Here is a 23,548-nt window from a genome sequence, read left to right on the forward strand (position 1 = left end):
TTTGGTCCCTGGAAATATCCTAGGGGCTTCAGAGAGAGAGAGAAAGGAAGGAAGAGGAAATCTGGAGACTCACTCCTTTATTCATCCTGATCCCCTAATCCATCCACTCAGGTGGCAAATGGTCATGGTCCCAAAGACCCTCCACCCCAACCAATTCATAGTTATTTCAGATTAGAAACAACAGAATTCCTTCCCATCCTCAATTCAGCCTGTGGGCTGGGAGCCCCTAAGTTACATCAGCATGTTGGAAATATGACCCCAGGTCTCGAGAGAGAGGCACTGCCACATGGGAGGAGATAGGAGTCATGACTGAAAGGGGATCAGCACAGAACAGAGAAAACTGATTGGGAAGACAAATCAAAAGTAAAATGTCAAAGAATCATCCAAACTCCCAGAGGGTCCAGCATTTCCTCTCACGTCTCTGCCCAGCAACAAGGTCCAAGACCCTGTGGGACCGGAGGGTCAGGGGTTAGTGCAGAGGGAACAAGAAGGGAGAATGAGGGTTAGGAAACATCCTGGGCAGGGAGCTGGGAAAGGGAAGAACTCAGACCTGGAAGAAATGTGAAGTTAAAAAGGAAACTGGTGTGGGGAGGTACAACTTTCCTTCAGGCCAAATCCTATTTGCTTTTCCAGTCAGCTCACCCAACGTGGGGCCTGGCATTTGGAAGACACTGAATAAGTATTTGATGGTCTGACGGCAGAAGCCACAGGGAAAGGGTGCTGGGTGGGAGAAACAGGATCCTGGGGGTTTCTGCCAAGCAGTTCTTGGCTTCAATCCAGGGGTAAATTCTACCTCTCTCCCAGCTGTTTGCTCTAGAGAACCAGGAGCTGGGGGCTGAGTTGCACTAAAACCCCGCTGTCCTGGGAGAAGAATCAACTGAGCCCCCTCAGCCTGGGCTCAGAGCACTGGCATTGAAGAGCAGGGCTCCTCCAGGTCTTGGAGGCCTGGGAGTGAGGGGAGAAAAGGCAACTTTTAACTCCAGCCTTGACGTGGGGACGGAGAGGAAATGCGGCCACGGGGGAGCCTGCCACCCGGTCCCAGCCTGGCCCCACTTACGGAACTGAATGAGTTATCGACACTGTCGGTGCTGGAGGAGAGCTCCTGGGAAGGGCCGGAGGGCGAGGGGAGGGGCGGGGAGGGCGCGGGGGAGGGGCGGGGGGGGAGAGAGACAAAGGCAAATTTAGCTCCAGCCGGGATCGCAACCCTTCTCTCACGCAGCGCCACCTTCCTGCTTTAATCAGACAAAGTCAGCCCACCAATGCCACCTGCCCAGATTCTTGACATTGTGGAAGATGCTCAGAGGCTAGCGCAGACCTTGAGGTCAGAAGGGTTAAAGAGGTAGTGGCCTCTGCTTTTCATTTCCTGCCCTTCTGTTCTTGCCTGCACAAGTCTTCCTTCGAGGAAAAAAAAATCCTACAGCTGGATCCCTGAGGGAGGCAGGTACCTCGATGCTGCAAAGCTTTCCTGCTTCCTCTTTATTCACTCACATGCTCTCAACCAACCCCTTCTCCATGGAGACTGAATTTAACAGGCTGCATGGCCCCCATACCAGAAATCCCATGTTCCTCCAGCTTCTTGGAGACGTCAAGGAGGACGCAGAAGAGCTAACGTTTCAGTGCCAGGTACATATCCTCTCTAATCAGCCTCATTATCACCCTGGGAAACCCAATCCCACCCTTGAATCATGTGATGAGGGCTAGCAGGGACTCAGGAGCATGAAACGTCTGTGCTAGGCGCTGCTGGGAGTTAAGGACGAGGAACTCTCTTACCTACCAAACTTCTGTAGGCTTCTGATCAGGGTGTTTCATGTGACACTCAATAAACTACAATTTTTGGATGGAAGTTGAGAAGCCAGGTCCCAACTGAATCCATTTGAGAAAGCTGAGTGGGTGGCTGCTCCACAGTAGCTGTCCTAGTCCCAGTTCAGAGGGGTTAGCTAAAACTCACCCCATTCCTATGTCTGACTAGCGTCTGTGAGCAAAACAGGGACAAGGACTGGTGCTGAAAGTCACTGAGTGGCTCTGGCGCACTCGTGCACAGGCCCACCTGGGTTCTGTCCACCAAGGTCTCCCAGGACAGGGAGAAGGGGCAATATGGGTACACGGTGCTCAGGAAGCGAGGGTCCTGGACTCAGGAGACAACGTCAAAGCAGCTCCCAGGGCAGGAGGGCAGTGGTCACTGAGCTACTCTGCAATCAGAATTTCAATCTACTTAATTCGATTCCATGGCTTACATTCTATTCTAGCTGGAGGCCCTCTTGTCAGGTCTTTCTTTAAAGAATCTGGGGAGAGTGGCACTTTGAGGGAGAAGTCAAGCTGAACACTCTCCCAAGGCCATAGCTCTTCTACTTGCGGGGGAGTGGTGGTGGGAGGGAGCACCAAGGCGGCGAGGATGCTCAAGCTGATGATGACTTTCTGGCTCAATCTCTACCCAGGAGTTGGGTGGGGAAGGAACAGTACGCAGGATATGGGTTCCACAAGCCCTGCTCCAGCTGCTTCGACAGACAGGACCGTCCTGTCTGACTCATTAACAGCCTTGGGGGCAGGGAGATATATCATGAACTGCTCCTCTCTCCTCCTCTGGAGACTTGAGTCACTCATACTGAGTCAGCTCTAAGGAGAGAAGCTTAAGGCCAAGAAGCTGACATCACACTCTATCAGGCTGGAAGGCCTCTGTACAAAGGTTATAGCCATGAGAAGACAAGGCTGATCTGCATTACATGGGGAACGTGTTGGGTGGGGGTAGGATCTAAATCGCTCTGTTTCCTAAGCCCCCACCCTAGGCCAAAATATTTACCATGTGGTTACAACTGGAAAGGAAAACTACCTGAAGCACTTAAGAGTTCCCTGACTAGGTTGAGAAAAACTGTTCTGAAGGGCTGGGCTGGGGCGAAGGGGGTGGAGGGGAAATGGTAGGAGATGGGAGAAATCAGTGCTGGAGCCCTTTAATTGTAGGGGAGAGTGTAAAGGATTCCTCATTAAGAAATAGAACCTTCTGTGAGATGTAGGCAGAGAAGAACTCTGCTGGGAGACCCTAGGCAGGAAGAGACTGCATGAGCACCTGGGATTCTTCTTGAAGGCCTCGCTTCACTCTCCCGAGATTACCTGCTGGCGGTGGGAGCACAGTATTAAACTCAGAACCCACGGGGAAAGCCAGAGAGGGCGAGCAGGGTGTCTCTCCTTTGAGAGTCTCTGTTCAGACCTTAGATAATCAATCATGTGTTTTGTTTTAGTGAGGTGTATACTTCCTCCTCACGTGCAGGAATCAACATTTCAGGAGAGTCACCAGAAAACTGCTAGAACTAATAAATTCAGTAAAGTTTCAGGATAAAAAATTGAAGAGTCACAAACCAAACAACTTCCTAGACAATGGGATCTCCCTGTTACCTTGTAAGTTCCTGGAGGAAAGGACAGCACTGTATCCTACATCCCCACTGCCGCCAGCACAGGGCTCTGCCGTGGACAAGCTCAAGAACTACAGGCTGAGCGAATAAATGCTGTGTGACAGGGGAGACGGAGGATTAGAAGAAAGAAAACCAATACTTGGGAGGGCCTTGAAAGATGTATCTTCAAAAAGTCAACGGGGTTTGGAGAGACCTCTGTGCTGAAGACTCCAATGCTTAAGACTCCTGGTGACTCTCACTCACATTTCCTGGGGAGCCACAGTGGCTTCTGGTGTCTCTTTCTGCTAGCATCATATAACCTGGGATTGGTGTCTCCTTTCGTCCCTGGATCTACTGACCCAAGAAAAAGGAGCCAGGTTGGGAAGAATGGCAGCTGGAGAAGCCAATCTAGAGGATTTAAGCATTCACAGACTACCTGTGTCTCAGCATCACCCCAAACCCCATCCTAGGCAGGAGTGAGCTGCAAGAGGGGCTAAGGATCAACACAGAGTACAAAAAGCCCGAGGCCTCAGTTTTTCTGGTCCTACTCCAATACTTTGGCCACCTCATGCGATGAGTTGACTCACTGGAAAAGACTCTGATTCTGGGAAGGATTGGGGGCGGGAGGAGAAGGGGACGACAAAGAATGAGATGGCTGGATGGCATCACTGACTCGATGGACATGAGTTTGGGTGAACTCTGGGAGTTGGTGATGGACAGGGAGGCCTGGAGTGCTGTGATTCAAGGGGTCGCAAAGAGTCGGACATGACTGAGCGACTGAACTGAACTGAACTGAACTGAACTGAAGATGAGTACTACAAAATGCCTATGGAGAAAAGCCAAGAGGCACCTGACACAAGGCACCAAGGGATTCACTTACAGCTGCTCACACACATACCACTACAGGCTTGACCCCAAGAGGAGCTCCCAAACCCTTCACGACCTTAGTCCCACCAGCTCTGGATGATTCTTCTTGCTCTGCAACAGCCTCCCTTCATGACCCTGGGCTTCCTGCCAAGCTCAACCGGAAATGAAAATGGTCCATTCTGGTTCTGAGAACAGCTGGGCCCTGCCTGTGCATGGGCGTGGAAACCTTCATGGCTAAGGCCTAGGCTGTTCTTCCCTGTACGGACTCTGACAGCTGAGGCTGGGTCTGACAGCCTCTGGTTGAGAAACTTGAGGCAAATCATCTCACCTCTCTGTTTCCTCAGTGGCAAAATAATACCCGTCTCTTAAGGTTGCTGTGAGGATTAAATGGTAAATATTTGACATGATGCTTGGGACGCACTAAGTGCTCAATAAATGTTAGCTCCTTTAGTTTCACTATTATTACCATAATACCAAATTCCCAGACAGACCAAGCTCTGTACTCTCTCTCCCTCCTGCCTTTCCCTGCCCTAGTCCCTCTGACCTCTCTTTACTTGAAAGAAGTCCCATTATATCAAAAATGTGGGTGGGTTGTGGGCCCCAGAGAGGCAGATGCCAGCACTATGGCTACACGCATTCTCCAGCAAGTGCAAATTCCTCGGTCTTTTCTCCCTTCTTCCCTAAGGCTAGGCTGGCAGCCAGATGGGAGCCTGGCTGGTGGGGAGGCAGGGGTGGGGTGGGGCCTGGGGGACCATTTTCTGGCTGGGACATTAGGTAGGTCACTAACACTTGGTTGTTCACTGGGCAAGTTTCCCTGCTTTCTGTCCAGATGTGGAACAAATGGTGTGTATGAAGCCTGGCGTGCTGCATCCGCGGGGTCGCCAAGGGTTGGACATGACTTAAGAGACTGCAACGATATGACCAACTGATGGCTTATCTCACCCCCACGCTGTATCCTAAATGGGACACCCCAACTGCTGCTTTCTCTTCTTAGGCTTCAGGTCCTTGACTCGACACTGGGTGTGCCCAAGATTTACTCCGTATTAGGACAGTTTCCCTCTTCCTTCTGTGCTTTTCCCAAATGATATGGGAAAGAGACAAGCAAGACAGCCCTTCCCCCAAGGAAAGGCAGGCGGGAAGGCATTCTGCAGATGCCTCAGTGATAGGGAATGAACCTTACCCTTATGTCAACAAGGAGCAGGATCTCCAGGGAGTGAGGGAGAGGGATTATGAAGAGCAGTGGCCAGGAGAATGAAGCTGAGGTTCTGCTTATCATGTCCCCTCCCCCAGCACACACAGAATTCACACACAGAACCCCTTTTCCTCCCCGCCACGGTTGCTGCTCTGAGAGGTCCTGGTAGATATCCCAGGGTTCGAGTCAGGCTGGGGAGGGGTCTCTGCCACAATTCTCAGGAAGTAAGAGGATGGCAGTGCAATTTAGGAAAACCCACTGGACAGTCAGGAGTATCAGCCTTGCTACTAAGCTATACGACCTGAGGCAAGTCACTTTATCTCTCTGGGTCTCTGAATTCTTCCTTTGTAAAATGAGGCATCTGGAATACATGAATCCTAAGGTCTTTTTCCATTCTAACATTCCATCTTTAATTGGTGAAATGAAACAGAGGGAAGGAGTGAAACGGACAGAGTAACCCTGAACCAGACATCCTGTCTCCATGCCACCTGGCTTGCCCCTCTGTCCCCCCCGGGAATTTTACCTCATCCTCATTCTCCACTTTAGGGTTGCTGGCTGTTCGTTTCAGGTTGCTGCTGAGACTTATGCTGGCGGTGGCATCTGACTTAGAGCGCTGGTGGGTCCTTTTAGAGGGAGACAGCCCTGTGTCGGGGGCTGGGCTCAAGGAGGGCAGCTCCCTCTTTCGGTGAGCAGGCTTCAGCTCATCTGAGAGGATCAGCTTCCGTAGCTTGGTCCCACGGGAGTGTCGCTGAGTGGAAATGTGCATGTCTGAAGAGTAGGCCCCCAGCAACAGAGCACACTGGAGGGAAAAGTTAATGCTCTGGCGGCAGCGGTGGACTATGTAGGGCTTGATGGCATCACCCACGTCCTCATCCATGTGGATGTACATGTTAAGCAACTGGGGCAGATAGAAGTCCACATCCTCATTACGAAAGCAGAAGAGCCGGTTGCCGATGTAGGCCTGCACTCCAGGCTCCTTGGAGTTATACAGGTATGAAATGGCCATGGAGATGTCAAACAGTTTCGACTCAAACAGCCTCAGCAGCCAAGACTGTTTGGCCGAGTTGTTCTGCCGCCGCCTTCTTGCTCCCTTGGCTGTGCCTGAGGCCACCGTGGCCCCCATCTCATCTTCCTCCTCCCTTATCTGGGCGGGTGGGTCGTCCAGGCAACGGATCTCGCTGTCCACACCATCCCCATTGACCAGCTCCAGTGGGGTGCCTCTGCCAGAGACGGCCACGCCTCCATGCAAGAGCTTGACTTTCTCCAGCACCTCCTGGCAGGCCTTCTGGGCCACCTCAGGGTCAATCACCGAGAGCTCCCCGACCCCCTCCGTGATGACACTTAGCAAGGAGCCCCCATTACTCCCTGGTGGGCCAGGAGCGGGCTCAGAAGTTGGCTTCAGGGGGGCAGGCTCCACTATCGTGTCTCCCATGGCCACAGCCAGACTTTGAGCTTCCAAGCTAGAGAAGAAAGGAGGGAGAAAGGAAGAGAAAGGGAGACACACACACATACACACTATTAGTGGTGCCGACCTCAGGTCTGGCCCTTGCCAGGAAACCTTCCCAGGCATCCCCTCTTTATGTCTTCCAGGACTCATTCAAACTCAGCTGAAAAGTCATCCCCTCCCAGGAAGCTTACCCTGACTCCCTCCTTCCACCTCCGACCCCTGCATGACTCTTCACTCCTTCTGTGCTTAGTTACTCAACTTAGCCTCTGTTCTTCACTTGTATTTGCCAAATGTTGCTTTATGTGCGTTATGTTTAAAAATTCTTCACAGACTATCCGCTCTTTGTGGTGACTGAACTTAGAATGCCCTCCTCTGGAAATGGAGAAGTACCTGTATTAGGAGCTAGGTGACAGATGGAGTTATCAAACTTGACTCCATATAGATTATGAACAGTTTAGGGGAAGCATTTTTCTTAGAACTAAGAAGGACTTAGCTGACATTGGCCTCATTCTGGCCTTCACTTGTTCATAAGAATCATGGAACCAGAGTTTGAGTTAAGAAACTTGGAAAAAGCAGCTGAAAACATCTCAGAGTCCACTTAACAATTTAAAAATTCCACTTAAGATGCTAAATAATCCCTTGCTTATGTAGCAACTCAACACTGTTCTCAAGGTCCCAGGTTCGTTCTGTCTTTCCCCTCTGGGATCCTCATTGTGTTGGCTTTTTGTCCTCATGGTTGTTTTCTCGGTGAGTACAGTGTAGCTTGTCGCTGCTCCAGACATTTCAGTCTCTCTCAAAGGCTGGAAGGAGGGAGCAAAAAGCTTTGTCCTTTCAAGTCTCTCTTTTTTATTTGGGAAGAAAATCTTTCTCTCAAAAGTCCCTCAGATTTTTCCTTACATCTCACTACATCAGGGATTTCCCCTTACATCCTTGATTCACAAGGGAGCCTGGGAAATCTGACAGAGGGGAATGGAGTTGACATTGCCTGGATAGGACACATTGTCTCCCCTAATAAAATCAGGGCTCTTTTAGGAAGAAGTGAGGAATGAATGGCTGTTGGTATGTAACAAATCATGCCTGCCACATGTTGTTAAAAGTCATTTGTTAGTCTGTATAAAGAATGTACCCCAGAGATCTACCCTGTATCTGCCTTATGTCTGTCATGATTGACGTTCTCTTCTGTTCTATTGCTGAATAAATTGTGTGTGGACTGCTAAAAAAAATAAATAAATAAAAAAAATAAAAATTCTTCAGATAGACTGGGAAGCAATTCTGGCCTTAATTCTCTTGTCCCCAACTCTTCAAATGCTTTTCTCCCTCCATGCTCTTCCCATATCTCCCTCAAATGCCTTGCCAGTAACCTTTATTTTTCCTCTTTAAACTGTATTTTCTTCCTCATATAACACTCTAAACACAGGTCCTGAACATCTCACCTTTATTTAGCGCTAAAATCTTGATGTGTTTTTCCAGTTACAGATACTTTTCTTACCTTCCCTTTTAGACTCAAAGCACCCAGAAAATAATCGCCAGCAAACACCACACCAGGCTTTACCGAGAAGAAAATAGCTCAGAAACATCCCTGATGAGGAGTGCCATTTCTCTGCTCGTCTGAGGACATGACATCACGCTCCCTTCCTCCAGTGCTGTGGCGGCTGAAGGATAGTGGAAAAACTCCTCAACTGGGAGTCAAACAGGCTGAGATTCAAAATCCTGGCTCTGCCAGTATGTGTGTAAACTTATGCAAACCACCCATCTTCTGAGTTTGTTTCCTCAACTTTAAATTGGAAGAAATGTGTCTGTTTCTTCATGTCACTGTGTATTAACAGAATGAATAACTTTACGTGTGCAAAAGGAGCTAACGTGTCTGTCCCTGGCACACAGTGTGTGTGTGTGTGTGTGTGTGTGTCACTCAGTCGTGTCCAACTCTTTGCGACCCTATGGACTGTAGCCCACCAGGCTTCTCTGTTCATGGACTTCTCCAGGAAAGAATAGTGGAGTGGATTGCCATGCCCTTCTTCAGAGGAACTTCCCAACTCAGGGATCGAACCCTGATCTCCGGCCTCCCAGGAAGATTCTTTACTGTTTGAACTCCAAGGAAGTCTAGTACAGGCACACAGTAGTACTCTACAAATGCTAGTTAAATCCTAATCACCTACAAGGTTAATAAACATTGCACGTGTATACACCTATGCTGTTTATAAGGAGAGTGACTTAGTTAACATTTGTTACTTGAGACTCTTCCAAAACATTTATGTGCGCCCTCTCCTATCCCAACCCTACTTTCCCCCATTCTCAGACACACACTCCAAGAACTGGAGGGGCTGTGAGAAGACAAAAAGATATCAGGCTGGAGGCCACGTGTCCAGAATGTCCAAAGGAGAAGAAAACATACAACCAATGATCCCTCTCTGGAGGGATCAGAAGTCAGTGAGAGGACACTTGATAAAAGCCACTGCCCTCCTAGAATGATTCTTCAGAGACTCACTAAATCCAGATCAGGAGAATCAGTGCAGAACAGGAGGAAATCTCAAAGCAAGGACTGGGAGAGGTACACTGCATTAATGTCAGATTGATGCAGCTCCAGAGTCTGGCTATAGGTAGCAGAGGACTCAAGAGGCCTCCACAAAAATACAAACAGCGTGAGGCTACGTCACACTCAAGATCATGAGCAAAAGGAAGGCAGAAGCAGTTGTGGAGCTGGAAGGCAGGTAATTTCCAACTGATAGTGACATCAATGAACCTGATAAGTGGGTGTTGACCCTAGTGAACCAAGTAAGTGGAAGGAGGCTCAGGATACAGATTCTCCAGTCACGCTGCAAAGCCCGAGTTTCCACTGAGACTCTTTCAGTGCCTCTTCTTGAACCTCTGTAATGTTAAGACTCAAGGTTACCTTCATCTGCCCATAGTCCTGTTTGCTCTCCCCCAGCAGTCAACCACTAATGTTGTGCAGGAAGATGGATGGAGAACTCTTAAGTTCTCAAGGAGTTTAAAAAAAAAACAAAAAAATGCTACTTCAGTTTATTTTTCTCCTAACTCTGTCAAGCAAGAAGTTCATCCCCCAATTAAATTTCTCTGATGCAGTCTGAGATTGGAATCAGCAAGAAGGTGGCAACTCTTTCACCATGCTTTCCCAAACGAGGCAGTGACCTCTGAGCAGTAGAACCAGCATGGCTGCCTCTGCCCATGTGGATCTGTCTCTACTCGCAACTGCAGGTTGCACAGGAATAATAAGAGGGAAGTGTTAATCAGTGCCTGCTGCAACTCTGTAGCACACTGCACCAGTTCAGTTCAGTTCAGTTCAGTCGCTCAGTCGTGTCCGACTCTCCGCAACCCCATGAATCACAGCACGCCAGGCCTCCCTGTCCATCACCAACTCCCGGAGTTCACTCAAACTCATGTCCACAGAGTCGGTGATGCCATCCAGCCATCTCATTCTCTGTCGTCCCCTTCTCCTCCCGCCCCCAACCTTTCCCAGCATCAGAGTCTTTTCCAGTGAGTCAATTCGTCACATGAGGTGGCCAAAGTATTGCAGTTTCAGCTTTAGCATCAGTCCTTCCAATGAACACCTAGGATTGATCTCCTTTAGAATGGACTGGTTGGATCTCCTTGCAGTATAAAGGACTCTCAAGAGTCTTCTCCAACACCACAGTTCAAAAGCATCGATTCAGACCACCTGACCTGCCTCTTGAGGAAGCAACAGTCAGAACTGTACATGGAACAACAGACTGGTTCCAAATAGGAAAAGGTGTACGTCAAGGTTGTATATTGTCACCTTGCTTATTTAACTTATATGCAGAGTACATCATGAGGAACGCTGGGCTGGAAGAAGCACAAGCTGGAATCAAGATTGCCGGGAGAAATATCAATAACCTCAGATATGCAGATAATACTGCACCAGAGGGCTCTCAAATTCCTCAAATTCAACTGGGACCACTACTACCCTTTAGGTCTGCTGAGACACTCACACAACAGACTCAAATCACTTTATACAACCAACTCTTTTTTTTTTTTTCAATCTCTCTATGCTTGGTACACGATTCTCTTTTCCTCTACTCCAGAGATTTTCAAGACACCAAAAGCTCCTAAAAGACTACTTTTCAAAACTTCCAAGGGATAAGAAGTTCACACATTCTCCCATATACAGCATTTCAGATTCCACTAGGAAATGCAGACGATCTGGAAATGGTCACAAATGGGATTACTACTGGCAGCAGGAAGGAAGGCAAGGAGGCCATCATTTCTTTTATCCCAGGGTTGAGCTAGAAATCCCACATCACAGTATTTAGGGGACTGGCCCACTGAACAGAACAGGTCCCCCATTTGACAGCCTTTACTCCCCAGGGAACAGATAATGTCAAGAGGAGGAGGAAAAGCAAACTCCTCTCCTATAAAGGGCAGCTCTGCCACTAGAAACCACCAAACTGGAGCTTGGCCTCCCTCCTGGCCTTCCTGAGTCTCAGGAACTGCCTGCCTCTGAAGCAAGTCATGGTGAGAAGGAGGAGTTGAAGGAAATGTAGGTTGTTTTGGTAATTTAGGCAATAAGAAATAAGAAATGCATTTTTCAAAACCTAAATCCAGATATGGTCTTTAACATCAGCTAATTCATTCTGAAATGCAAAGAAAATACAGCTTTGATGAGTAACTATTCTAAAGAGAGTGAAAGGACTAGAAAGCAAAAAAGGACGAAACGGTTTCTGTATTCACCACCTTTCTCCTTTTAAGTCAGAGCAAGGAAAACCCCAGAGAAGAAAATCCAAACCTTTAATATCAAAAGACTCCTATGGCTCTCAAGGACACAGAAAACTGAGGCTCCACATTTCACACTGGGAGCCTGAAGTGGCCTTCCGGTGAGAATAGAGGGGAACTGAAGAGGTCTACCATGATCCAGACAAGCAGTTAGCTTCTCGGAAACGGGTGTGTGTGGGATGGGGACGGGGAATGTTGACAACCAACTGGCTCCACACCTTATGTCTGGGCAAAGAAGGGAATCCCCAGGTGAACATCAGAGGGTTGCTCAGGGCAAAGCAGAGAACAGCAGTGAAGGAGGACAGAGAGGTACATGTGCGTGTCTTCTGTCACTGAGCATCGAAGTCTGCAGAAGATTTTGGGGGTAGGGAACGCTATCACTTAACCTGGCTTCTTGCTTCTCGTCACCTCAAAAGATTCTAGACAGACAACCCTCCACTGGCCCCCATGAAACGACTTGGTGGATTGGTCTCTGCTAGGACAAGATGTAAACAGCCCCAAATCAATTTCCTCACATAGTTAATCACCATCCCCTTCTTGAAATCTTTTTCCATGAATTAGATAAACATGACTGCTTCAGATCAGTCCTCATGTTTTTAATATGTTCCTGTATTTTCACAGAATGACCCTTAAGAGATCATCTTATTTATTGCTCTATCTCCAAACAGAAAGGGGAGCTCAATTTTCCATCACCTTTTAAAAGATCCCTCTGGAAAAAAAAAAAAAGAAAGATCCCTTTGAGATGGAGAGATGGATCATGTGAACTGGAAAAAAAGAGTAGTGGAGCCAATATCTTCATCCTACAAGGTAGGCAGTTAAGAGAGGCTATTAAAAGTTAATGGACAGGGTGGGAGGTGGGAGGGAGGGGAAGTATGTGTGCCCAAGGCTGATTCACACTGGTGTATGGCAGAGACCAACACAACATTGTAAAGCAATTATCCTCCAATGAAAAATAAATAATTTTTTTAAAAAGTTAACAGAAAGGAGGTTCAAATATGTTATTTAAAGGTACTCAGGATTCCAGTAGAAACAAAAACAACATATAAATAAGAGGTATGCATCTTCTAAAACACAGTCTTATTTTGTAATGATTAAAAACCCAAAAAACTGAAGAACAAAAATTTTATCTAAAGCTCTGGCAATAACTGTCAGAGAGAAACACTAAAATAACTAAGAGGTTATCTCTAGGCGTAGGGATGAAGGGAAAGGGACTATTGATTCTCATCACAAATTCTTTAAGTACCACTGGATTTGTTACCAAATGCACATATGTCTTTAATAGTAATTTTTAAAAAGAAGCTGCTCTTCAAAAGGGACTTCTAATCATCCTAAGCTGCCTGTTCTGCTCCTGAGTACTCCTTCCTCATGTCTCAAAGTCTAACTCAAACCTTTCTTTACGGAGGTCTTAGCTCATCCTTCCCTCTTAACCTCAATGGTAAAAATGGAGTTTGAGTACAACCTTTCCCTTGTAGAAACACAGAACCAAGCCATCAAACAGGCTCAAGCCCTACCAGGAACCAAGTAAATGCTTACCCAAGGCCCCAAGGCAGAGTGGTCTCAGGGAAGTTAAGTCAGTACTGAATGAGGTGGAGAAATATGTTCATGGCTCTAGAGCTGGTATAAGCAGATACCAGCCAGACAGCCCAAGCCAGCTCTGGGAGCCCCTGCTGTAACAGACAGATGGCAAAGAAAGCAACCGTACACTCATCTCTCTCTGAACTGTTCCTCCCCACCACAAGCTCCAAACGCACTTGAACTAGGCTCTCTCCGGTCTCATGCCACTTACTGAAAGGTCCCTCTCAAGCTTCTTCCCCAAATTAAACAACCTCAATTTGCTGCTTTGGATAGCAAATGTGTTCTCACGCAGTGTGGATCCAGCTCTGAGAAGGAAGCAGAGAAACTAGGAGGAATATGACTTCTCTTTAGGGGTGCTCCCAAGATTGGACACTGGCTGGCTAATGAGGAGGCAGACAAACGGGGAAGTGGGACAAGGTAGCATGATTACTTTCAAACAGCCTTAGAGTAGGAAGATGAAGGGAACTTCACGTGTCCTTTTCACTACTGGAGGCCAAGAGAGAGACATGGAATACACTAACTTCCTAAGTCCCAACTCAATCCAAGTGTTCTTTTCCAGCCAGTTTCCTCAAAGAATTTTCCCACAAACGTACTTTACGCCTACAGAATCTGGAGTTATGGCTCAAGTACAAGAGGAACAGCAAAGCTGGTCAGCAACTTAGAGCAGTGGGGAACCAAATCAAGGCAGATGAAAGAATCAGGCCTGGAGCTTGCCTTTCAAACTAATTTACTCCCATGGTTGGAGACTAGAAAGGTTCAACAGAGAGACCAGAATGAAGGAAAATTCTCAGAACAACTGAATCACTACTAATAAATACCTTGTGTCTGAGGAACCCTGTGTTTTGTAAACAAATAATGAAGTTAAAAATTTTCCCCCACATCGTGCTATAGGCCTATTACTGTACCTATGCCTATAGAGTGGATCATTTTCCCAAAAAGAGTCACCCTAAAGGTCAAGTGAAGAAGTCACATCCTGAACCCAGGAGTCCTGATTCTCAACATACAAGCTCTTTCCATTGGCTCATGTTCCTTTTCCCAGTTACCCCCTGACCAAATCCACTCCAGGCCTAAGCTCTTATGGAATCAACTGAAACCATTCTAGTAAAGCCACAGAGAGTAAACTGATTCCTCTTAGGGGTGGGAAGACACTATATTCTGTGATCCCTCTAAGACAAGCCTAAAATTAAATTATCCAAAACAAAATTTCTCACAACCTCATTCAGTTTCCATGCAGGCCTGTTCACTCCACCAGCAAAGTGTAATCTGATAGGAACTGCTTCAAACTTGCTCCATCCTTCAGAAACACCCTCTGTCCAGAGAAAAGCCTGAGACAGCTGAGGCTCCCCCCCTCCTCCCATCACATCTTCTTAGCTCAAGGTTTAGCTGATCCTGAAACAAGTGGTATGTAGAGTGACAGAGAACATATAAAGACCACAGGAAAAACAGTATCACAAGGATCAGCGAAACCCTTGAAACTCGAGAGAGGTGTCAAAGTTGGAAATCCTGAATGGGAGCGAGCACTGTCAGATCTCTTCTGCAGGAACAAACCTCCAGAGGTTGGGAGATCTGAGGAAGGGTCGAGAAAAGCTAAAGAAAGTTAGAGGAATCATTAAGCACTCTAGAGAAGAAAGGATTAAAGTCAAAGCAGAATGTAAACAGTACTTTAGGAATGATGGTGAGGGCCTGAGATCCCTTAAGGAGAAGGAACAGACAATTCTTGGAACCCAGAAGCTGGGTGGGTGGGTGGCAGTGAGGTAATGGAATCAGAAGCAGCAGAGGAAGAGACGGCCACAGAGGCTCGGGAACCAGGGGCTGGGGATGCAGAGACATCGGAGTTAAGGGGCAAAACAGGAAAAGGGACAAAGGCGGAGGCCGTGGGAAAAGGGGCTGGGGCACAGACAAGAGGAAAGACAAACGAGGATGGACCCTATAAAAGGCATCGTGATGTAGAAAGGCTTGACGACTGAAGAGAAGATAATTGGGACGGAGGCAACAGGGATAAGCGTGAGGGAGGGGGGAATCCCCGGCAGAGGGAGGAGCTAAACAGAAGAGGAAGCCAAAAAGCAGAGGAGGACCCCAGGTTCGGGAAGAAAGGGTGGAGAAGGAACCCGGGGTGCAGGTGCCACCGGGAGGACAGTTTTGTAGTCGAACCCAGGTGTGGGGGCGGGGGAGGCTGTACTGGACAGGGTGGGAGAGGGACCCCTTCACACACAGCGCAAGGAGCACTCACAGGGTAGGAGTCGCTTACCTCCAGGGGACCCCGGCGGAGGGGGCGCGGGCGGTCGGGGTCGGGCTGCCGACACCGCCGCCTCAGCAGCAGCGGCCGCTCCCGGGTTCCATTGGCCGCCTGCGCTTCCCTGACAGCGGCCGCGGCGGCTGCACCAGGCCCCGGCTGCGGGGCTGCCCTCGGCGCCGCCTGAGGGGGCCTTCGCGCTGCCGCGCGTTCGACCGGGACTCACAACCTTCTCTTCCTCCCTCGCACCACCAGGATTAAAAAAATAAATAAAATAACTCCCTCAGCAGATCTCGAGTTTTCTTCTGAATTCGGGCCCTTCGTGGGCTACGCTTTCTGGCTACTCCGACGCTCAGGACCCTACGGATCCCATAGTAATCTACGGAGTCGGGTGAGCTGCCTGAAGCATGCCTGTTCAGAAATAGAGAAGGGGGCGGGAAGAGAGATTTGGAAGCCGAGGAGAGGACCAGGGGAGGAGCTTACGGGTGGGAGGAGGAGCTTACGGGCGGGAGGAGGGGCCAAACCTTGGGGGGCGGGCCTAAGAGGCAGCGTTTGAGGAGCTAAGGAAGCCGAAAGGGAAGTAAAAGTTTCTGGATGAAGGGGCAGGGGCGTCCGGCTTAGAGCAGAAGGCGCCGGTGTAGCAGGCGGGCGTGGGTCTCCTGCTAGAGGACAAGTACAGGCTTGCCGCGTACTCCAGTGACCACTGGAACGTGCAAATTATACGTAAATGAGCCCGTTCGAGTTAGCAACCGAGTTACCGTAATGGCAATCAGTGACTTTCCCCTATTCCACGCGACTCCTTTAGTAAATCAGGTCGGGGGACGGACGCTGGGGGCCGACCTGGACAGCAGAAAAAGAAAGAAAGGGCAGGCGGGGAAGATAGTCACCTTCACTATCCTATTCTTACTCATGTTTAAGGACGACGCCAAGGTTACGCCCCTTATCGCTTGGGGAATGGCGCGGTCCAACCGCGTCAATCTTTCGCCGTTAGCGGCGCGACTCGAGGCCGCGGTTCTGCCTCCGAGGTCACCACCTGCCTGGGGAGCCTGTGGCCTTCAGCCTCCGGACCTCGATCCAGCCTGGGAGGGGCTGGACTGGGCCAGGTTGGAAAAGGTGAGTGAAATGACAAAAGCTTGGAGGGCATAATCACGCCTTCCGAACAAAACCAAACCATGTAAAATCTAAACAAATAAACAAAAATTGGCCTGCAAATGGACGTCTGGTGTTGTCTTGTGTAATTCTGTTTGTCAGTTAGCTTACTGACTAGGAACCCTTTCCTTCAGAACCTCTGTCCCAACATAACCTCTGCCCCTCATAGGACCTAGACGCCACCCTCCCTGCCACTTGAAGGCTGTTTCATTTGGAATGACTGATTTATCCTCTGTGAACCTCCGCTTCAATGTCTGCAAAGTAGATCCAGGTATATTAACACCCTACAGGGTTTTGTGAGGACTAAAGGAGAGCACAGATTACGACTATTATCGGGACAATAATATGAGGAGGGAATGGCAACCCACCCGTTTTCTTGCCTGGAGTATCCCATGGACAGAGGAGCCTGGCAGGCCACATACAGTCCATGGGGTTGCAAAGAGTTGGACACGACTGAAATGACTTAGCACAGCTCAATTCAGTGGCTCAGTTATGTCCGACTCTTTGCGACAGCATGGACTGCAGCATGCCAGACTTCCCTGTCCATCACCAACTCCCAGAGCCTACACACTCATGTCCATCGCCTTGGTGATGCCAGCACAGGGACAATGATATAAATGAAAGAGGATATTGCTTCAGTGTTTGGATGGCAGAATAAAGATTAATAGCTTGAAAATACCTATGTAAAACGTGCAGGATGTATAAAAGAAAAAATAGGGTAACTGATTGCTAAAGGAAAATATGGTTAATAACAGAGGGCCACTCTGTATATGATAAATAATGTGTGAAAGTTTTCTCAATATTGTGAGCCAGGTCATAGAAGAGATACTGTAAATGATCCAGTGGAACAAGAAAGAGGAGGGAGCATTCTGAAGGGAATTTGCTCATGAGAAGACAAGCTGATAAGCTAGGTTAAAGCAGGAGTACAGTAAGGAAAGATGAGCAGAGAAAGAGGCCAAGAGTGCCAAAGATAGTTTAAATTTGTCACCACTGGTCTGGAGTGGGGAATCACCAGTCCACCTGTCAGGCCCAGCAGCTCTTGGCCAGCTCCTAGTCAGCCATGGAGCAAGAATGGAGAGGTGATGACCCTGCTTTGCCTAGAGTTTGAAATGTCACATGTCCATCCCCTCAAAGGATAGGGATTCCAAGGTCTGAAGGACTAGCTTTTTGAAACATTATAAAAAGATGTACATTTTACTTTTTATTGCAGGAAGTTTTTCTACTTTCCAGTAACATCTCTGTTCAAACTTTGACAACTTTTTGTAGGTATAGCAGTTATAAGTCCTTTATTAACTGAGACCCACCTCAACCTCATACACACACACACACACACACCATTGTGAGTTAGATTTTGTTTCAAGTTTCTAAGGGGCTTTATGTGTTTCTTTGCATCTATGACTTTGTCTTTCTGCCTTCTTTTGGAGTTTTCTTTGGTTCCCTCTGTTTCTGGGTCTCCAACTCCCTCTAATCTGAACTCCTCAAGGCAAGAATGAATTTATTTTTGTATCCTAGCCGTATCCTTAGTTTCCACCACAGGAAAAAATGTTTATATTTGTTTATGTAGCAACAAATTGAATGCAGAAGTAGATATGAGAATCCAGTCAAGCATTAAGCAGATTTCCAAAACTGTGTAACAGTGCCAATTATCAGATTGATTGTTGTTGTTTTGGTAAAACAGTTTTCATAAATGAATTAATAAAAATATTTATAAATATTTTGACTAAATTATTCCCCCACTTCCTATTTTTCTTTTCTCCTCAGTCTCTTTAATTGTTAAATTACAAAACTGAATACTATTCTGTTTCCCATATTTAAAAGCATAATATTATCTAAAGTTCCTCACCACACTGAAACTATTTTTTAGATTCTGTTTTGATAGAAAAAAAAAAGCACTTCTGTCTTAGGTCCTAGGGAGTCACTGAAGGTATAGATGTACATTGGTGACCTGTACATGGTGACCCTATGGGAACCCATGCCGTCCTGTATATGCATGAAGCCTCTTACTTTGATGGGAAAGCATGTATGCATGTGGCACTTTGGGGTGTGAGGGTAGGAAAGTACTAATAGGGTCAAGTAAAATCATTTATTTATTTAAATTGGAGGCTAATTACTTTACAATATTGTAGTGGTTTTTGCGACACATCGACATGAATCAGCCATGGGCGCACATGTGTACCCCATCCAGAACCCCCCTCCCACCTCCCTCCCCATCCCATGCCCCAGGGTCATCCCAGTGCACCAGCCCTGAGCACCCTGTCTCATGCATCGAACCTGGACCAGTGATCCACTTCACATATGATAATATACATGTTTCAGTGCTATCCTCTCAAATCATCCCACCCTTGCCTTCTCCCACAGAGTCCAAAAGTCTGTGCTTTACATCTGTGTCTCTTTTGCTGTCTCGCATGCAGGGTTATCGTTACCATCTTTCTAAATTCCACATATATGTGTTAGTATACTACCATAGCCTTGACTAGATGGACCTTTGTTGGCAAAGTAATGTCTCTGCTTTTTAATATACTATCTAGGTTGGTCATAACTTTCCTTCCAAGGAGTAAGCGTCTTTTAATTTCATGGCTGCAATCAGCATCTGCAGTGATTTTGGAGCCCAAAAAAATTAAGTCTGACACTGTTTCCACTGTTTTTCCATCTATTTCCCATGAAGTGATGGGACCAGATGCCATGATCTTTGTTTTCTGAATGTTGAGCTTCAAGCCAACCTTTTCACTCTCCTCTTTCACTTTCATCAAGAGGCTTTTTAGTTCCTCTTCACTTTCTGCCACAAGGATGGTGTCATCTGCATGTTTGAGGTTATTGATATTTCTCCCAGCAATCTTGATTCCAGCTTGTGCTTCTTCCAGCCCAGCATTCCTCATGATGTACTCTGCATATAAGTTAAATAAGCAAGGTTGAGTGAACTCCGGGAGTTGGTGATAGACAGGGAGGCCTGGCGTGCTGTGATTCATTGGACCACAGAGAGTTGGACACAACTGAGTGACTGAACTGAACTGAACTGATACTGTATTGATGTTTTTCTTTCTGACTTCACTCTGTATAATAGGCTCCAGTTTCATCCACCTCATTAGAACTGATTCAAATGCATTCTTTATAATGGCTGAGTAATATTCCATTGTGTATATGTACCACGGCTTTCTTATCCATTCGTCTGCCCGATGGACATCTAGGTTGCTTCCATGTCCAGGCTATTGTAAACACTTCTGCGATGAACATTGGAGTACACATGTCTCTTTCAGCTCTGGTTTCCTCGGTGTGTATGCCCAGCAGTGGGAATTCTGGGTCGTGTGGCAGCTCTATTTCCAGTTTTTTAAGGAATCTCCACACTGTTCTCCATAGTGGCTGTACTAGTTTGCATTCCCACCAAGAGTATATGAGGGTTCCTTTTTCTCTGCACCCTCTCCAGCATTTATTGCTTGTAAACTTTTTGATAGCAGCCATTCTAATTGGCATGAGATGGTACCTCACTGTGGTTTTGATTTGCATTTCTCTGATAATGAGTGATCTTGAGCATCTTTTCATGTGTTTTTTAGCCATCTGTATGTCTTCTTTGGAGAAATGTCTGTTTAGTTCTTTGGCCCACTTTTTGATTGGGTTGTTTATTTTTCTGGAATTGAGCTGCAGAAGCTGCTTGTATATTTTTGAGATTAATTCTTTGTCAGTTGCTTTGTTTGCTGTTATTTTCTCCCATTCTGAAGGCTGTCTTTTCACCTTGCTTATAGTTTCCTTCATTGTGCAAAAGCTTTTACGTTTAATTAGGTCCCATTTGTTTATTTTTGCTTATATTTCCATTACTCTGGGAGGTGGGTCATAGAGGATCCTGCTGTGATTTATGTCAGAGAGTGTTTTGCCTATGTTTTCCTCTAGGACTTTTATAATCTCTGATGTTTAGATCTTTAATCCATTTTGAGTTTATTTTTGTGTATGGTGTTAGAAAGTGTTCTAGTTTCATTCTTTTACAAGTGGTTGACCAGTTTTCCCAGCACCACTTGTTAAAGAGATTGTCTTTTCTCCATTGTATATTCTTGCCTCCTTTGTCAAAGATGAGGTGTTCATAGGTGCATAGATTTATCTCTGGGCTTTCTATTTTGTTCCACTGATCTATATTTCTGTCTTTGTGCCCGTACCATACTGTCTTGATGGCTGTAGCTTTGTAGTATAGTCTGAAGTCAGGCAGGTTGATTCCTCCAATTCCATTCTTTCTCAAGATTGCTTTGGCTATTCAAGGTTTTTTGTATTTCCATACAAATTGTGAAATCATTTGTTCTAGTTCTCTGAAAAATATCATTGGTAGCTTTGGTAGGGATTGCATTGAATCTATAGGTTGCTTTGGGTAGTATACTCATTTTCACTATATTGATTCTTCCGATCCATAAACATGGTATATTTCTCCATTTATTTGTGTCATCTTTGATTTTTTTCATCAGTGTTTTATAGTTTTCTATATATAGGTCTTTGTTTCTTTAGGTAGATTTATTCCTAAGTATTTTATTCTTTTTGTTGCAATGGTGAATGGAATTGTTTCCTTAATTTCTCTATTTTCTCATTGTTAGTGTATAGGAATGCAAGGGATTTCTGCGTGTTAATTTTATATCCTGCAACTTTACTATATTCACTGATTCAGTCAGTTCAGTTCAGTCACTCAGTCGTGTCCGCCTCTTTGTGACCCCATGAATAACAGCATGCCAGGCCTCCCTGTCCATCATCAACTCCCGGAGTTCACTCAAACTCATGTCCATCGAGTTGGTGATGCCATCCAGCCATCTCATTCTCTGTCATCCCCTTCTCCTTCCGCCCCCAATCCTTCCCAGCATCAGAGTCTTTTCCAGTGAGTTAGCTCTAGTAATTTTCTGGTGGAGTCTTTAGGGTTTTCTGTGTAGAGGACATGTCATCTGCAAGCAGTGAGAGTTTTACTTCTTTTCTAATCTGGATTCCTTTTATTTCTTTTCCTTCTCTGATTGCTGTAGCTAAAACTTCCAAAACTATGTTGAATAGTAGTGGTGAGAGTGTGCACCCTTGTCTTGTTCCTGACTTTAGGGGAAATGCTTTCAGTTTTTCACCATTGAGGATGTTTGTTGTGAGTTTATCACATATGGATTTTCTTAGGGTTGAGGTATATTCCTTTTATTCCTGCTTTCTGGAGTTTTTTTTTTTTTAACCATAAATGGATGTTGAATTTTGTCAAAGGCTTTCTCTGCCTCTATTGAGATAATCATATGGTTTTTATCTTTCAATTTGTTAATGTGGTGTATCACATTGACTGATTTGCAGATATTAAAGAATCTTTGCATCCCTGGGATAAAGCCCACTTGGTCATGATGTATGATCTTTTTAATATGTTGTTGGATTCTGTTTGCTAGAATTTTGTTAAGGATTTTTGCATCTATGTTCATCAGTGATATTGGCCTATAGTTTTTTTTGTGGCATCTTTGTCAGGTTTTGGTATTAGGGTGATGGTGGCCTCATAGAATGAGTTTGGAAGTTTCCCTTACTCTGCAATTTTCTGGAAGTTTGAGTAGGATAGGTGTTAGCTCTTCTTCAAATTTTTGGTGGAATTCAGCTGTGAAGCTGCCTGGTCCTGGGCTTTAGTTTGTTGGAAGATTTCTGATCAGTTTCTATTTCTGTGCTTGTGATAGGTCTGTTAAGATTTTTCCATTTCTTCCTGGTTCAGTTTTGGAAAATTATACTTTTCTAAGAATTAGTCCATTTCTTCCAAGTTGTCCATTTTACTGGCATATAGTTGCTGATAGTAGTCTCTTATGATCCTTTGTATTTCTGTGTTGTCTGTTGTGATTTATTTTCATTTCTAATTTTATTGATTTGATTCTTCTCCTTTTTCTTGATGAATCTGGCTAATGGTTTGTCTATTTTATTCTCAAAGAACCAGCTTTTAGCTTTATTATTTAATGTCATCAAATTGAGGAAAGAAGTTGGCTTATTCATCAAAAGCTGGTGAAGCTAGAGGACCCAGGTTATAATACAGCTCCAATTATATATTAAACACCCCTATATGATGGCATCACCGACTCGATGGACATGAGTTTGAGTGAATTCCAGGAGTTGGTGATAGACAGGGAGGCCTGGCGTGCTGTGATTCACGGGGTCGCAGAGTCGGACACGACAGACCGACTGAACTGAACTGAATGGTTAAATGAACTATAAAGAGTAATTTATTTCCTGAACCATAGATACTGTGTTTTTTTCCCCCCAAAGAAAAAGAAGCTACTAGCAATTATTGCTTGGCCTCCTACTGTGTATAAATACTGATGCTACCTCATTTATTCCTCAGTATATCTGTGTGAAACAGATGTTATTTTATGGAAACTGAGTTTCAGAACAGCTAAGTAATTGGTTTTTGAAATTGTTTTACTTCAACCCACAATAAGAAATCAATTTTTTAATCATGACCATTGAAGAGCACATAGACATGGTTTTCACTGAAATGTTTCAGGAAGTGATATCCAATTACCCTACTATATGCAAAGCACATTGATACTTTCTACTCTACTTCACTTTTTAAAAGTTATTTTATCTTTTGGTCGTGGCACAAGGCATATGGAATCTCAGTTCCATGACCAGGGATTGACCCCACTCCCCCTGCACTGGCAGCAAGGAGTTTTAACTACTGGACCACTGGGGACGTCCCTATTTCACTTTTTAAAAACATTTAGCTTTGCATACTGCTAAATTGGTTTCACAACCCACTACAGAGTTGCCATCTGTTTTTGAATCTGGTTTTAAAAAACTGGACTAAATAATGTTCAAAATCCTATAGAAAGTGGTAAAGCTAAGATTAGAACTGAACTCATGCTCTTTCCGGTAAAATGATTCTTCACGAACATGTCTTAAGAAATACTGCATATATATATATGCCTAGACAAAGCAGGAATAGGCCTACTGATGAACCATGAGACAAAACACACAGACAAATATATAATGAT

The 23,548-nt window shown here is 45.9% G+C and overlaps 1 protein-coding gene across 4 annotated transcripts in view; it reads right to left on the bottom strand.

Annotated features, from left to right (window-relative positions):
* Window positions 1-15,850, bottom strand: part of PI4KB (phosphatidylinositol 4-kinase beta) — a 28,757-nt gene extending 12,907 nt beyond the window's left edge. Inside the window, exons 1-4 of one of the 4 annotated variants that reach the window (XM_088835757.1) lie at window positions 15,459-15,850; window positions 8,379-8,541; window positions 5,966-6,902; window positions 1,058-1,102 (exon numbers count right to left, since the gene is read on the bottom strand). In XM_088835757.1, coding sequence (XP_088691883.1) covers window positions 1,058-1,102; window positions 5,966-6,874 — 954 coding nt within the window. In that variant the 5' untranslated portion in view covers window positions 6,875-6,902; window positions 8,379-8,541; window positions 15,459-15,850. The remainder of the gene's footprint in view (window positions 1-1,057; window positions 1,103-5,965; window positions 6,903-8,378; window positions 8,542-15,458) is intronic. The other 3 variants (XM_055401942.2, XM_055401944.2, XM_088835758.1) reach the window with 3 other exon arrangements.
* Between the last annotated feature and the right edge of the window lie 7,698 nt (window positions 15,851-23,548).

The sequence above is a fragment of the Moschus berezovskii genome, chromosome 4, assembly GCF_049115385.1.
Source record: "Moschus berezovskii isolate FMDL1 chromosome 4, NW_MosBer_1.0, whole genome shotgun sequence".
In the NCBI taxonomy this organism is placed as follows: domain Eukaryota; kingdom Metazoa; phylum Chordata; class Mammalia; order Artiodactyla; family Moschidae; genus Moschus; species Moschus berezovskii.